This window comes from Phocoena sinus, chromosome 2 (genome assembly GCF_008692025.1).
Source record: "Phocoena sinus isolate mPhoSin1 chromosome 2, mPhoSin1.pri, whole genome shotgun sequence".
Classification (NCBI taxonomy): domain Eukaryota; kingdom Metazoa; phylum Chordata; class Mammalia; order Artiodactyla; family Phocoenidae; genus Phocoena; species Phocoena sinus.
The window spans coordinates 6,717,888-6,734,580 of record NC_045764.1 but is presented as its reverse complement, the minus strand read 5'-3'; the positions used below and the strand labels follow the sequence as shown (position 1 = coordinate 6,734,580).

Genomic DNA, 16,693 nt, shown 5'->3' with positions numbered 1-16,693 from the left:
GCTGCCCGATCTCTATCTAAACCGGGTGCAGGTGCAGCGACCTTCCGTTGCCCCTGGTGGTTCCCTAAGCTTATCCAGGTTTTTCACTGCCTAGTCGAGAAGTTGTTACACTAGAGACAGTAGAAATACAGAACAACAGTAGTGCCCCAGAGCACTTCCTCGGATTTCCAGGGCTGAGGATTTAGATGGCTGCTGCTAGAAAAGGGTGGATGAGTCAAAGGTAACACGTCATTGGGAGAGTCATCCAGGTCTTGGAAGGAGAGGTCTTTCTGAGAACACATTGATTAGGGAGTCAGGTGACATATTCAGGTCTGTAAATGGCAACGGGGCATTTCATCTGCAAGTGGAAACAGGTAAAGCCAAGCTTTCCTGAGACTCAATACTCTGTATAGACGAGAAACTTGAACTCTACAGGCAAGCTTAAGAGAAAAGACTTAATTGATCACTTTTATGGGACCAGCGTTTATTTAAATTTGTCATAGTCCTGTGGAAACCCTAGGATGGTTTGGAAGAAGCTTGGCCACGAAATAAAATGTTGAAAAATACCCAAACTTTGTTATTTCTAATATTTATATTTGGCAGCTCATTTTGACAAGCTCACAAGAAGCTTAGATTATCCATTGGATAATAAATAAGAAAAGTAGGTCTTAATTTCTAGAGTTCCTAATGACTTAACACCAATTTATAGTAAGAATTTTTCATTCATTTCGAATAAGATTTATTAAACACCCTATGTTCTCTGAAGCTCTGTTGGTATTATCAACAGCTCCAAGCTGGAACACTCTATAACTCTGGTATAGATCAGTGCTCTCCAATAGAAATATAATGCAAGCCATGTATGTCATTTAAATTTTATAGTCATCACGTTTAAAAAGAGTAAAAAGAAACATGGGGCATTAATTTTAATAATATATTTAGTTTGACCCTAAATATCAAAATTGTCATGTAATTGATATAAATTATATCAACATGTAATTGGTATAAAAATATTCTTTCTTTTTTTTTCTTTTTTTTTTTTAACTAAGTCTCCAAAACCCAGTGTTTGTTTTACACTTGCAGCAAGTGACAACTGCTGGATTTTTATTGGTTAAAGTAAAATGTAGTCTTACCCCAAAAATAAAGCTGCGTTTAATGGAAAAAATATCTTATACTGCTACAGTTTTAAAGTTTACACTTAAGTGAGATAAAATGAAGTAAAACTACTAGTTCAGTTCTTCAGTCACTCCACCCACGTCTGGGGTCCTCACCATCCATGGTAATGTGGTGAGTGGCTACCATATTGAACTGCACAGCTTGAGAACTTTTGTATAATCTCACACAATGGTGTGTTGAGCCAGATTACCCAAGTCCCTCTTTATTAGGTTCATTTATCAAGAAGGTGGTCCCAAGGTGGACAGTGGGGTGTATTTAGGACTAAAGCTTTACTTTAAGAACATGGGTTTTTTGACTACATATATCAACTGCTTTAAGAAAGAGTCACATTGAGTAACTTGAGTACTTAAAACATAGGGAGAAAAATTCAATTACATGCCAACTAATTAACAAACTGTTTTTTTTTTTAATGTATCAAGAACCTATGGCTATTTAAAGAATTACTATAAAATTTTAACAATCCACTTAATATAACTCTGCAATTTTAGGAAGGGGGATCCATGAATTGTAAGTGGTTTAGATGTTCTTAAAGTGATGCTAAGTAGGGAACATTTAATCTTACCTTTATCGTGTTGTAAATCTTGTTGTTCTTTATTATGTTGGAAAGACCATAAATAAGTCTTTAATATGCCTACATTTTTTTTTTTTTTTCAGTACGCGGGCCTCTCACTGTTGTGGCCTCTCCCGTTGCGGAGCACGGGCTCCGGACGCGCAGGCTCAGCGGCCACGGCTCACGGGCCCAGCCGCTCCACGGCCTGTGGGACCCTCCCGGACCGGGGCACGAACCCGTGTCCCCTGCATCGGCAGGCGGACTCTCAACCACTGCGCCACCAGGGAAGCCCTATGCCTACATTTTATCCTTGACATTTATGATATGTTTTTATATATTTTGACAAAATACCAAGGTAGAAGGAAAAAGCTCTGTCGTATTTGCAGTGGTGATTAATGTTGATGTCTGTATTTATGTATCACAAAATCTTGTGTAAACATACTTCAGTTGGGGTCACAAGAATGTTTTATATAAATGTACCAAGACAGCCTACCTAGAGTGCCACTTAGAACAAAATAATAACATGAAGTGGACCAGCTGAACATACCTTTTAACAACATTCAAATAGCTCCTGTGAGAAAAGAAGTCCTGTGATAAGTTTGAACTCCAGACAATTGTTTCATGTAAGAGATCCATTTTAAGATTCTGGAGTTTTGCTAACAACTCAAAAAGTCAAATGGACTCATAGTTTATGTGTGAGTTCTTAATTAAGGATTTTACTGAAATATTTTATAATAACTGCCTTTGGAGTTACACCAGACAATAATATCCTCTTCTAGATGTAAATTATTTGGCTTTAGTCACATGACACACAAATGCCAAAGTTTATGAATAGTCAAAAACAGTGCTCAAATAACTGAATGATTTTTTTTTTCTTCTGCGCTGTAATGATTCAGCATTTAGTCATATCCCCTTTACATCATGCAACCTTTTCCTTGCCTCTGAACACGACAAGTGTCACCTGGCACGGAGAGTTCATTTGTTACAAACACAGACACTGTGCCAGTAGCAAGTGGGGATTACTATTTTCTTCAATATGGAAAGTTTATCTAGGGTTCAAGAAATGGTTGCATCATGACCATGTTGAAAAGGAAGCACAGATAGACTCCTCATGGCACACAAGGGCCTAGTAAAACAAGCAGATATTTTTGTCTTACTACCAAAGAAGGAACCGAGATGCTTTCCCCAGTGGCCGAGTATGGACTGGAGCTCTGATGATCCTTCAGCCACCTAGTCCAACTGATTCTACCACCAGAAAGCAATTCCCTTCTGCTGGGTCCTTTTCAAGATAAGGATGACAGGATTTTTGAGAGCACGCTCTAAGAAACAGCTCTAAGCACAGTCCTCTCAAATCAAGCCTGTAGGGCACAGCTAACTTCCCACTGGCAACGTCTCCTTCAGTCAGTCAGGGATTGGGAGACCTAAGAAGTTTTCCCATAACCTTTACATAAATGGTGCAGTAAATCATCTACATCAGATAACAAGACTTTTTAAAAGATGCAGGAACAAGGGTGGTAGGGACGGGGGAAGCATGTATCTGATCATTTTGTGGATCTTTTGAGATGAGTTGAGAACAGCAGGCTGGCACCTGTGGCCAGGACAGAAAGATGCAATCCTGTTGATGGAATTGACTGTCACATATGTTTCTGTTATGGAGCGTGTGCTCAGAGAAGACAAAGGACCCAGATTTATCTCCCTTAGAGTTACAAGCCTTTGAACCTCCTTGGATGAGCATTCTATATTAAAAACCCAAAGCCTCTGTTTTCTAGGTTGAACAGAAATCCAAACTCCAGCAGACATCTCATAAGAGAAACAGAGGCAAGCTAAGTGAAGAAAGATGTGGCAGTATTTGCTTTAAATGCCACCAAAGTTTACTGAAATATTTTGACTGTGTGAATCCATGGATGTTTCCAGTTGGACTTCCTGGACTTTGCTGGAGAAGGTAAGACATTTTGGGAGGGTTACTATTATTGAGACCTGAGACTTAACTCATTTTAGGTACAAAGCTAGAGCTTTTTATACATAATTTAAATAATCTTCTTAACAATACTTTCAGGTCAATGTGGTTAACAGCCTCAGCAAAGTACGTAGAGTGATTTCCAGAAGGTTTCCACTTAGAGCAGGGTGGATCCAGGTTGAAAGGCCAGAAGAAGCTGTTTTGAAATCTGTGGATTTTCTTCAACGCTGCCTGCCTGTGTTAGAGGTTCCCAATCCTAGCTTCACTGCAGAATCATCACTTGTAGAGCTTTCAAAGTGCAGTGCAGAGCTCACCCGACTCACTCAATCCTGATGTTTCAGATGGGGTCCTGAGCATGTAAAAACCTTAAAAGTCACATGGATGGTGATTCTTTGCATACTCAGGGTTGAAAATCACTCATCAAGGGATGAATTTAAATTACAAAAAGTAGATTAGGCTAGAAAGAGTAAATATTAGTTACCTTTTTAAGACCTAGGCTGAAGAGAAATTACTGAGAGTATCGACTTTTACACCGTCCGAAGCAATGCTTCTCAAACATGACAGGGTACCTGCTGCCCTGATGGTTTTGATAAAAGGCAGGTTCTGACTCAGCAGGTCTGGAGTGAGGCCTGTTTCTGAATTTCTAACAGTTTCTTAGGTACTGCTGATACTGCTGGTCTGCAAAACACATTTTGAGTAACAAGGACCTGGGGACCAGAATCCAAGTCGAGCTTGCAGGTTTCTATGGCGCGACCAAGAGATGAGGTTTACATGTTAACATTGTTTCCCGGAGCCCTGACTGTGGTCACTGTCACTGTTAAAGGCAGAGTTTTGGTGACCGTGCCTGTTCATCCCCCATCATCTGTTCTCCCCTCTGCTCTGCATGGCCTTACCAGGTTGCCAGCAGTTGTGCTGTGACAGATATGTGGGTGTCAGTAATGTTTAATAGCCTCAGTTGAAAACCTGTTTCATTCAAATGAAGCTCAGAGTATACTTCTTTCTTCCCCCACATATTACTGGTCTGTGCTTAGAAAGGAAAGATGACTGTTCCTGTAGCTGGTCTGTGGCAACTGTCCCTAAGGAGGAGAGTCTCCCTCATCCCTCACTCACCAGGCTGTCTTTTTTTTGGGGGGGGGTGGGGTGGTACACGGGCCTCTCACTGTTGTGGCCTCTCCCGTTGTGGAGCACAGGCTCCAGACCGCAGGCTCAGTGGCCATGGCTCACGGGCCCAGCCGCTCCGCGGCATGTGGGATCTTTCCCGGACCGGGGCACGAAACCCGTGTCCCCTGCATCGGCAGGCGGACTCCCAACCACTGCGCCACCAGGGAAGCCCACCAGGCTGTCTTTAAAATTACAATCGGTATGACTTCATTCTGATGATCACGACTATCTGGACTTCTTTCAAACAAAAGAGCCTAATTAAAAAAATGGTATTAGTCCTGAATTTTGTGGGAGAGGGGTAGAAGTTTACAATGAAGGTTTAAAAAATTTGATCAAATAACACTAAGGAATTTCCAGACTGAAATAAGAAAATAGTGATCTGAAGCGGGAAACTTTTCTCAAGCCACTGTAATAAGCATGTAAACCTACCACAAGCAAAACAGTGATTTAAAAACTAATTTCAATAAAACAATTTGTACCTAATATATTTTAGATACTCACTGCTATGCTGCCTTCAGGGAGTTTGGCTGGCTGGACTTTATAAGGCATCTTCTTAACTTCAAAGGACACCAGGGATGCAAGAGAATAGGGATCATTTTTCCTCTGAAATTAGAAACATTTAGTTAAGTATTGTCCATGTAAAGCTTTTAAAAGTTATATTGGCAGCCAACTGGTTGTTTTTCATGTTGTCCATTTCCAAAACAAAATTTCCTGCTTCCTTCTCTCTTCCTTTTCTCTCTTTACTTTTTCCGCATCCATCTATCGATTCATGATCCATTCATCATCTCCCCGTCCACCTTCTGTCCATCATCCACCCATCCACCCACCCATCACCCATCCACTATCCATCCAACCAACCATTCATCTTCTTATTTCTAAAGGTAATTCATCTTATGAACAAAAGAGTTGGCATAATAAGGTTAAAATAAAAACAGAAAAGCAGAGTTCCTAAAAGGAGTAAGCACAAGTGCCATTAGAACATAACAGGGAGACATCGTGGGTTACAAATTCTTGTTATCTGAGAGAAGGAAATATTTTAGGAGAGAGACTGCTGCTAAGTTACAAAGAAATTAATCACATTTCATCTTATACAGAAGACCCTGAACAGATCTCTCCGTCATGGCACTATTAGGATTTGGGGTTGGTTAAGGAACTGTCCTGTGCATTGTAGGATGTTTAGCAGCATCCATGGCATCTACCCACTAGATGCCAGTAGCACCCCTCACCCAGTTGTAACAATTGAAAATGTCTCTAATTACTGCCAGTGTCCCTCTGCGGAGCAAAATCCCCCCTGGTTAAGAACCACTCACCTAGAACCATACAGTGTTTTTGACAGAACTTTTCAGCAAGTTCTTTTTGTTTAATCGGTTCTCATATTAACTGTTGATTAAGGTCAAGGGAAAGTATTTAAGAGTAACTCAAGGAAAACCATTCTGAGAACTTAAGCTCCTGTGGTTCTCCTCCGTTTAGCTTGAGACAGTGATGAGATCTATCCAGGGGTGGGCTGTAGCTGGCTCATAATGGCGCTGGAGAGCAGAATGTTAAAATTTCAAGAATTTTGAGTACCTGTTGTTAAATAGAGCCATTATTAAAACAAGTTATATATACATACACGTTAGTAAATTATATTTTTAAAAAGGTAATAAACACTCTAAACTCAGTACTTAGCAATAATTTTATTGCATTTACTATTATCTATGCTCTTGATATTATTAAGTCTATTGTATCTGTAGGGGAAATACTATATGATGGTGTGCTGGTCTGCATCTCTTCCCAACTCTGTATTCAGTGATGCCATGTTGGCAGCTTGAAAACTGACCACGGCGGGAACAGTTACCACCATGGGAATCAGCAAATGTTACATTTCAGAGTTTTTGTCCCTCCAGAAAGTGGTTTATTAAACATTTACTAGCACTTCACCATCTATAATCCACTGTTGGGTTTCTTGAGGCCAATCCAACAGGTTGCATTGTAATAACTTCAGTACTTTTACGAATTTATTTTTCCTGTGGTTCAATTTTTTCTCCCTTCAATAAACCCCATTTCTTCTATGTGCTGAGGACAGGCTAGAGTATGCAAAGCTTTTATATATACTTAAAGTCACTACTTCTTTGGCTTTTTTGTTTTTTCTATCCTGACATTATAGGGTAAGCAACTTTGTTCATTTGGAAAAATTCTTTTTTCGTCGTTATTCTTCCTGTGTTCTCTTGTCTCCTGGCGTTTCCATTTTAACTGAAAGCTGGATTTTTGTTTGTGTGAGAAGTGTTTTTTAAAGTGTGGAAATCTTTGCTCATAAAATCTTGTGTGCACTTGATTTAAATCTACTTTCCTTAATACCATGGCTGATAGAAGAAACATGACAAACTCTGGTAATGAGATTCTGTGCATAAGGGTTATAATAACATATTCAGATGTGTGTCCAGGATCCCAAACCTTCAAAGAACAAGTTTTCTTTAGTCTCCAAGTTCAATAAAAAAAACACTGATAGAAAATAATTCCCTTGCTCTTGAAGTCATACCTTTGGGAAACAAATCATGAGAGAACTCTATCTCCGAATCAACTCTAGATGGAAAGTTTTTGTCCTACATGATTCTGCATTTATGAACATGGAAGTTTCTTAATGAATAACAAATGAACTTAATTACAAAGCAGAAATAGAGTCACAGATGTAGAAAACAAACTATGGTTACCAGGGAGTAAAGGAGTGGGGGAAGGATAAATTGGAGATTGGGATTGACACATACACACTACTATGTATAAAATAGATAACTAATAAGGTCCTACTGTACAGCACAGGGAACTCTACTCAATATTCTTTAATGACGTATATGGGGAAAGAATCTTAAAGAGTGAATATATGCATATGTATAACCGATTCACTTTGCTGTATACCCAAAACTAACACAACATTGTAAATCAGCTATACTCCAATAAAAATTTTAAAAAAAGAGAGAGATGGGATTTGAAGTCTCGAATGTGGAGAAACATGTTTCTCTGAGGGGATTTTCTCTCACTTTCCTTTAATCCCTCTACTCTTGGCCATTTTGAATCTTCCTCACATTTTCCATTCATCACCCATATTTACCGTCATTTTCCTTGGTTCACAAAACACTGTGCTTTGCTGAACCTCAGAAACACCTGGGATCAGGTTCACAGATTGTGATTCAGGAAGTCTGCAATGAAACTATAGTTGCCCTGTATTGTTTGGAATTTCCACATTGTTGTTTAGTTTTTTATCCTTCTTGATTATTTTCTTCCCCGACAAGATTACCCAAAACTGGAAGGCATAGAGTGTGGAATATAATAAGGCTTATACCTTCCATAGCACCTGGAACACTATGCCTGGAAGGGCTGCATCAGTCCTGCTTGAGTGACAGCATGAATGGATGGTGAATGAACACATCAGATGGCTGGGTTATCCGATGACCCTCCTATCCTGTGTCCACCTATTTGATAGCACCTTATAAAAGGTTTAATTCTGTCAATTATTGAATTGGACCTCCTCCCCCATAAATGAGATTAGGAAGTTCAGGACGTTGTAAGAGAAGGTAGTGACATACAATGAGGGCTGCCGATCATGATAAGGGGCTATGGACACACTCTCACCTCCGTTAGCTAATTCAGCGATGCAAATGGACACAGTCTGGGACCTGAACAAATCTGGTGGTAGGCAAATAGACTGTAAATAATACAACTCATAGATTGATCTGTTCTTTATTTTAAATTATTCTCCAAAAGCAATGTTTCTTCCACCCTTTTCAGTAGAAAAATGCATTTTTTTTCATTTTTCTAAGATGCTCTGAAGCTCCACGGAATGGGAAATATGAGCTATTAAGCTCTGATCTAGGTCAGCATCAAAGATACACGAGTCCTGTGTCTGTAAGTCAAAACCTTGGTACAGGTAAGCGTTTAATTCATGAGCACAGGCCTTTTATTGATTCCATGTTCAAAGTTGAATGCTTTCAGCAGTGCTTTTTACATAACTATGATGTTATTCTTATGTTAAAAAATCATCTCTTCTTCTGTGTGGCAATCTACTGCTGTAATAGCCATCACTGCCATATTGTAGGCAATTTAGGATTAAAAAAGCAGCTGGAGTTAATATCCCTTGACAATATCTTGAACCCTCCACATGCCCCAGCTAGCTGTTAATCCTCAGAAAATGCCCTATCCCTCTGTCGTTGCCACATCATTTAAACTGCGGTTTGCAGCCCACCACCTGCCTCTATTACGTACTAGTGCACAAAGATTGGCTTACGGTCATGGTACTGATAAAAGTTACAGAGCTGGGAAAAAATGGAGTGGAGAGTGAGGCTTTTAAGTTGGTTAAGACCTAGTGAGGGTGGCTGGGACCATGAAGAGCTCCCCCGCTGCTGAATTCCTTCTCAAGAATTATTTTTAAACCACATACCCATTTTATAAAGCCTGTGTTTAAATACTCAGTATCTCCCAGAAACAAGGCGTTGTGGGACAACAAAACTTAAAACAATTACTGGTCAAACTTTAAGCTGTTAAAGAGGTTGCTCTTTCAAGCAACAGTCACAGCACAGATCATTGTGTAGAATTAAAGGCCAGTGTGCATGTTTACCCTGTGGGCAAAGCCAAACACAATGCCGCAGATCACGTCAGCCGAGAATCGTAAACTTTCTGTCCCGGATGAGGCAGGCAGAAAATGTTTGCCTCCTGCTGGGTTGTGTGACAAAACTATTAAAGACTTCCAGGATGTAGTATATTCTCTGAGCGGCAGGCCAGCGGCAGTTTGCAGTAATGCTCTCCTCTCTAGCCATCAGCTTCTGAGACTGGTATAAGCAGAAACAGTGGAAGTACAGAAGTTTGGGCTATGGCTTTGGGTAAACATGAAGTGATGTGTGCCAGTCTCTCCTGAATCTTTGGAAGCGTCACTTTGCTCTGGTAGAACCTCAGAACGTCCCTGCAGGTTGTTCTGGTCCGACTCTACTTGTGCTCAATAGTTATTGTTTAGAAAATCCTAGTGGGAAGCAGCCGCACAGCACAGGGAGATCAGCTCGGTGCTTTGTGTCCACCTAGAGGGGTGGGATAGGGAGGGTGGGAGGGAGACGCAAGAGGGAGGGGATATGGGGATATATGTATACGTATAGCTGATTCACTTTGTTATACAGCCGAAACGAACACAACATTGTAAAGCAATTAGACTCCAGTAAAGCTGTTTAAAAAAAGAAAATCCCTCAATTGCTATTGACTTCTCCCATATCCACTGGGTCTTCAACAGGTAGATGAAGATGCAATTTTCTTTTCTTTTTTTTTTTTTTTTACTTCTACATGGTGAAAGTGCTTTATTTTTTTAACTTTTTAAAAGATTTATTTTACTGAAGTATAGTTGATTTACAATGTTGTGTTAATTTCTGCAAATTGATTGCAGAGCAAAGTGATTCAGTTATACACACACACACATATATATATATATATATATATACACATTCTTTTTCATACTCTTTTCCATTATGGTTTATTACAGGATATTGGATATAGTTCCCTGTGCTATACAGTAGGACCTTGTTTTTATCCATTCTATATATGATAGCTTGCATCTGCTAACCCCAAGCTCCCAATCCATCCCTCCTCCACCCGCCCTCCCCCTTGACAACCACAAGTCTGTTCTCTATGTCTGTGGTTCTGTTTCTGTTTCATAGATAGGTTCATTTGTGTCATATTTTAGATTCCACATATAAATGATATCATATGGTATTTGTCTTTCTTAAAGGTGCAATTTTCGCTCCATAGGTCTTCTATTGGAACAGTACGTTATGCACAGACAGACGTATGTCATCTGAAATAGTCATTTCCCCCTTGCCATAATGATTTTAGTCCTGCTTCATTGAAAAGCTGTGCTTCCTCATTTCAGTAGGATGTGATACCCAACGTAATAGGAGGGGTGGATGGTTATCATTTAGACTGTGTGGGCTTGGGGATTCATTAAAACTCATCTCCCCCAACTCTTAGAGAAAAAGTAACAGTCAAAAAGCAGAATGGCTGTGAGCAAATTGATGGCATGCAAGTGGTACCTGAAGCAGTGCCTGGCACATAGTTGGCAGTTGGTACTTCATAAATATTTATTGACTGAATGAATAAATCATGGTTTAACAACAACAGCAAAAAGAAATTGTGCACTGCCCTTCTCCTTAGGTCAGTTGTTCAAAGCCAGGAATGATTTTGCCCCCAGGGGACACTGGCGATGTTTGCAGACATTTTTCGTTGTCACAGCTGAGGTGAGAGTTGTTACTGGCATCTAGTGGGCAGGGGCCAGGGATGCTGCTAAGCATCCTATCATGCACAGGACCACCCCACAACAAAGAATTCTCTGAACCAGAATATTAATAGGGCTGAGGTTGAAGAATCCTGCCTTAGGTTAAAAAAAAAAAAAAAAAAAGAATGCGTCACAAAAAACTTTTAAAAAATACTTTTAATTTTCCTCCTCTTTATTTTAGAAACAAAATTATATAAGATTTGTGAGACTACCGCAAGTATTCTGACTCACAGAAAACGTGAGAATCTAGAGCTACAAAATTCTGTATTATTAGCTAGACTCAGGATTTTATCCTTGGATTTTCTATGGTACAATGAGTCAAATGAGTTTTCTGGTAGTTAAAATATGGGCAAGAGTGCATAGACTTGAGGAGTTTTAATTTAGCTTTTTTCCCCCAAATCCTCCCCAAACAACAAGGTCACAACACAGCAGTCTCATTTAAATAAATAGCAATTTCCACGTGGAAAAATTCATCTGCTTAGTATAAAGGAGATTTTAAACCTTTAAAATACACACAGTCAGTATAATCATCCTGAGAAGCATGGGATGCCACAGTCCAGACAGGCCAAAGCAGTGAGGAATCTACAAATCAACGTGCCTGGAACTTTACTGAGAAGCTCTTCTGGCTGAAGCCCAGGCTGCGGTATCACCAGACAAGAAGAACTTTCTAGGACACTATCTCTTCCCCTGCTAAACTATTTATATTTGAATTTTTCTGGGCATATGGCTTGAATTATGTTCTTGTACTCACCATCATTTCATTTACTACTATTTACCGAGGAACTACTAGATAGTGTTGAGTCAAACAGATTTGTTCAAATCTCAGTTACTGTCTGACGGTCTTAGGGACTGAGGATATTTAAATTGTGTTCACCTAACATATCACACACACACACACACACACACACACAATGGAATATCATTCAGCCATAAAAAAGAAAGAAATCTTGCTTTTTTCAACACCATGGATGGACCTTGAGAGCATTATGCTAAGTGAGATAAGTCAAACAGAGAAAGAAAAATAGGGTATGAACCCACTTACGCGTGGAATCTAAAAAAAGCCAGATTCATAGAAATAGAGAACTGGTGGTTACCAGGGGTTGTGTGTAGGGGAAATGGATACATGATGTTAAAGGAACAAACTTGCAGCTAGTACATCAATAAGTCCTGGAGACCTAATGTACAACATAGTGATTATAGTCAACAATACTATAGTATAAACTTCAAAGTTGTTAAGAGCCCATATCTCTTTTTTTTTTTTTTTTTTTTTAGCGGTACGCGGGTCTCTCACTGTTGTGGCCTCTCCCGTTGCGGAGCACAGGCTCCGGATGCACAGGTTCAGCAGCCATGGCTCACGGGCCCAGCCGCTCCGCGGCATGTGGGATCCTCCCGGACCGGGGCACAAACCCGCGTCCCCTGCATCGGCAGGCGGACTCTCAACCACTGCGCCACCAGGGAAGCCTAAGAGCCCATATCTTAGAAGTTCTCAACACACACACACACACACACACACACACACACAAAGGTAATTATGTGGGGGGATAGAGGTATTAATTAAGCCTATTGTGATAATGTCACAATATATAGTATCAAATTGTCATGTTGTACACCTTAAGTTTACATAGGTCATATGTCAATAAGATCTCAATAAACCTGGAAAAATATCAACTTCACCTGATGGGAAAGATGACCAGCTGATCTAGGCTCCATTCCTTCCAGAGAGTTCTTCAAAATTTTTTAAAAATTAAATTAAAAAATTTGAAAATTAATCTAAAAATATAAAAAATTTTAATGGAGAAAATAGAAAATCAAAACATTAAAAAAGTTAAAACATCTAAAAATCCTTTTCAAAAAAGCTTCCCTCTGAGCTTTTGAGAAGAGGTTCCCTGTGAGTGGCACGTCAGTGCTGCACTGTTTCTCTTACCTGGAGAAATGTCTTGGCCCATAACCGTGACCTGACTTTCAGGACAGCGCTTTCTCCTCCCCCTAGTTGTCCCACTGCACAGGAGATTTGTAAGCACTCGATATTGGTACAATTCTGCAAAAAACAACAGCAGTGGTGATGAACCGGTGTCTTTAAATTGTGGTAGAGAATCAACACCGAAGTCAGTTTATTTACATTTTGTTTCCTCAGAAGTTATCCCTTAATCCATAAACTTTAAATAAAGAACAAGTACACTGAAATGATCAAGAAAAAACACAGTTTGGTAGGAAAGATGCATCAACGTTAATGGTAATGTAGAGCTAAAACGGAACATAAAATACAACATAAAATTTAAGCTCTGTTCTAAGGACTTTAAAACAATCTTCCCACATCAGTGACTGAACTGCTGTTTCATATTCTCAGAACTTGGGAGGATATTTCTTATAGACAATCACAACACCTGACCCTGGACTAAGTAAATCCTGAAAAAGCTTCGGAAGAAGGTCCATGAGTCCATTATCTCAGAGACCCAATGATATTAAGCCATTGACAGGTATTTGTTCCATAACATTATTCTATCTAAGTTACTTCCTGGTTATAAGGCAGAATCTCCTGCAAGTTCCATCCATTAAGCTGCATTTATTTACTTATTTATTTGTAATTTTTATTGCAATATAGTTGATTTACAATGTTGTGTTAGTTTCAGGTGTACAGCAAAGTGAATCAGCTATATACATATATATATCCACTCTGTTTTAGATTCTTTTCCCATATAGGTCACCACAGAGTATTGAGTAGAGTTCCCTGTGCTATACAGTAGGTTCTTATTAGTTTTCTATTTTATATATAGTAGTGTGTATATGTCAATCCCAATCTCCCAGTTTATCCCTCACCCACCTCTTTCCCCCCTAGTAACCATAAGTTTGTTTTCTACATCTGTGACTCTATTTCTCTTTTGTAAATAAGTTCATTTGTGCCATTTTTTTAGATTCCACATATATTAAGCTGTTTTTAAACTAGTCTGTAGGGTTGCCTAACTTATAATGGGTAACTTTTAATATATGAAATGCATATTCCTAGAAAGAGTTCATTATGATGACATTCTATCGAATTGTATTTTTCTGATTGGATCCCAATATGTAAATCAATGGACACCTCACAATTCATTTTCTGTGTGCCCCTGGATAGGATGATACTTCTCGAATTGTACCCCCTCACTGACCTGAACTTATCTTGTGGATCGTGCTTTATTCATTTTCCACCTCTCAAGCACTGATGCTCAGTAAGCATCAGTTTATTGGATATTATGTGAAGTAGTGGACTGAGGCATCTCACTTTAATGACATCCATAAACCACAGAGTAACCTGAGGAATGTACTATTGATACAATTAGAAACTGTTTTTGGACTTCCCTGGTGGTCCAGTGGTTAAGACTCTGCCCTTCCACTGCAAGGGGCACGGGTTTGATCCCTGGTCAGGGAAGTTTCCGCATGCGGTGTGGCCAAAAAATAAAACATAATTCTCAACTTAAAAAAATGGTTTAAAAAAAAATAAAAACCTTTTCTGAGAACCTCAGAATTCTCCAAAAACAAAGCAGTCAGGATTGTGTATCTGATAAAGTCCAGTAAGGCCAAATTTCTCTAAGATGTTTCCAAATACAGGTGGGCTGAGCCATTCTGGTTCCACTAGCTGGGCGCTGAGAGGTTTGGCGCCTTGTGCATTGAGCAGGAACTGGAATCTCAAAGTTCTACAGTTCGTGCCCCTTGTGAGGACTCTCCTGTTTACCTGTACTCCGTTACTGACGTGCTGTGTATCACCAATCCCACCCTCTGGAGGCAAAAGAGGGGAGTCAGAAGGAGGTAATTCTTGTAGACTCCCTGGGATGGTGGTCCCTGTTAGCTAGCTCTGTTGGAGGGTTTTTGGAGAAGGTGATGCTCAGGATGAATCTTGAAGGGCGAGGAAGAGTTACTTAGCAGTATGAGGTGATGAGGGCATGGTTCTCCTGTATAAGACCAGGGCATGTTCAGAAGAGAGGAGAAAAGGGTATTTGGGGGGTGGGGTGGGCAGGTGGAAATGAGATAGGAATGAGGTAAAGTCTAGGTGGTAAAGAATCTTCCTATTTGCTAAGAAGTTTCAGTTTGATTCAGAAGGTCCCAGGAAGCCCATGAAGCATTTTAAGCCAGGGATCTAATCATCTTTGTATTTTAGGGGACGGGTGATAGGTGAGGAAGAATGAAGGGAGAAGAGTGGGAGGCAAGGAGGTTGATAAAGGCCAAGTGAGAAATGGCCAGAGTCCAAGTGAGAAATGTGGGGCCCTGAACTGACGCAGTGGGACTGGAGAGAAGAAGATGAATTCTAGAGAAGTTTAGGAAGTAGAGTAGATCCTTGGTGACTAATCGAAGGTTGGGACGAGAGAGAGAGAGGGATGGGGGAGCTCTTTTGTTTGGGGGATTGAGTGAATGGGTACTGGCTTTCCTGAGATTGGGAATACTAGAGAAGAGACACATGTCGGGCGGGGGGGTCATGGAGACAGTTTTGCACATGTTGGGGCTGGGGTCGATCAGACATCCAGATGGATGTATACAGTCTAGAGTGTAGTCAGGAGGGGCTAAGATGGCAGAAGGCGCACCTAGGCCTGACTGGAGTCACACAAGGGTCACACAAGAAATTTCTCTAAAAGAGCAAAATCGATGGGAGAGAAGAGGAGGGGGCTGAGGATGGAATCCTGAGGCATAGGAGCATTTAGGGATGGGCAGAAGAGAAGTCGGTGAAAAATTCCAAGAAGGGGCAAGCCCGAAGGCAGGAAGAGAACCAGAAGAGAATGTTGTGGGGATGGCAAGAGATGAGATGGTTTCAAGAAGTGGTCAAGAGTATCATATGCTGAGGAGGGTCAGAAAGATAAGGTTTCTGTACGCTGAGCAGTGAAAGGGAGGAAAAGAAAGCTTGGAGAGGAGGAGACGGGATGAAACGTACAAAAGCAGCGGGGACCCAAGATGAGAAAGGCAAGGATATTCTTAGGCGGAGGAGAAATTATAGTTCCATGTTAACAGATACAGATTTTTCCTATGCAAATTGGAAATTATGATCCCAACACAGGATGCTGGCATTTTGCCCTTTCAAATTCCTAATCAGAAATGGGATTCAGTAAGTTGTTTTTAACTAAACAAAAACCGTAGGAGGTCTTATTTAGCTTTTGATTTTAAAATAAACTTTGCATAATCACTCTCTATCCAGAACTGTTTTGACTTGAGGACATGGGGAGGTGGATATTTGCAATTCTTGAACCAATAAGAGAGAAAGGGAATAAAACATGAGTTAGCAAAATCAGATATGGAAATAAAGGATTGCCTTGCTCTCATCTGTAAATAATACGTTTCTACGATATTCAGAGGTTAAAAATCATCTTGTATTAAAAAGCTTTAGTAAGACAGAGAAGGAGGGAAAAAATCTGACCTTACAACAGAAGTGAATAAAATATTCAAAGGAATTTTAGTTATTGAACTTCATTGCCTCAGCGTATGCATGAGAAATACACCAAAGTGGAAAATGGAAAATATATTCGAATCTTGATTTTCCAAATTGTTGGTTCCCATAGGTTTGGAGATTGGTTTGCCAGAGGCCTTTCTCATTGGCACTGAATATGAGAATTCTATAGCTGTCAGTCAT

General features: G+C 40.0%; 1 protein-coding gene across 2 annotated transcripts in view; it reads right to left on the bottom strand.

Moving 5' to 3' along the window:
* ITGA8 (integrin subunit alpha 8) overlaps positions 1-16,693 on the bottom strand; it is a 189,226-nt gene that overhangs the window by 15,102 nt on the left and 157,431 nt on the right. Inside the window, exons 27-29 of one of the 2 annotated variants that reach the window (XM_032622803.1) lie at positions 13,028-13,141; positions 5,322-5,423; positions 3,753-4,337 (exon numbers count right to left, since the gene is read on the bottom strand). In XM_032622803.1, coding sequence (XP_032478694.1) covers positions 4,314-4,337; positions 5,322-5,423; positions 13,028-13,141 — 240 coding nt within the window. In that variant the 3' untranslated portion in view covers positions 3,753-4,313. Of the gene's footprint in view, positions 1-3,752; positions 4,338-5,321; positions 5,424-13,027; positions 13,142-16,693 lie in introns of those variants that run through there. The other variant, XM_032622802.1, reaches the window with a different exon arrangement.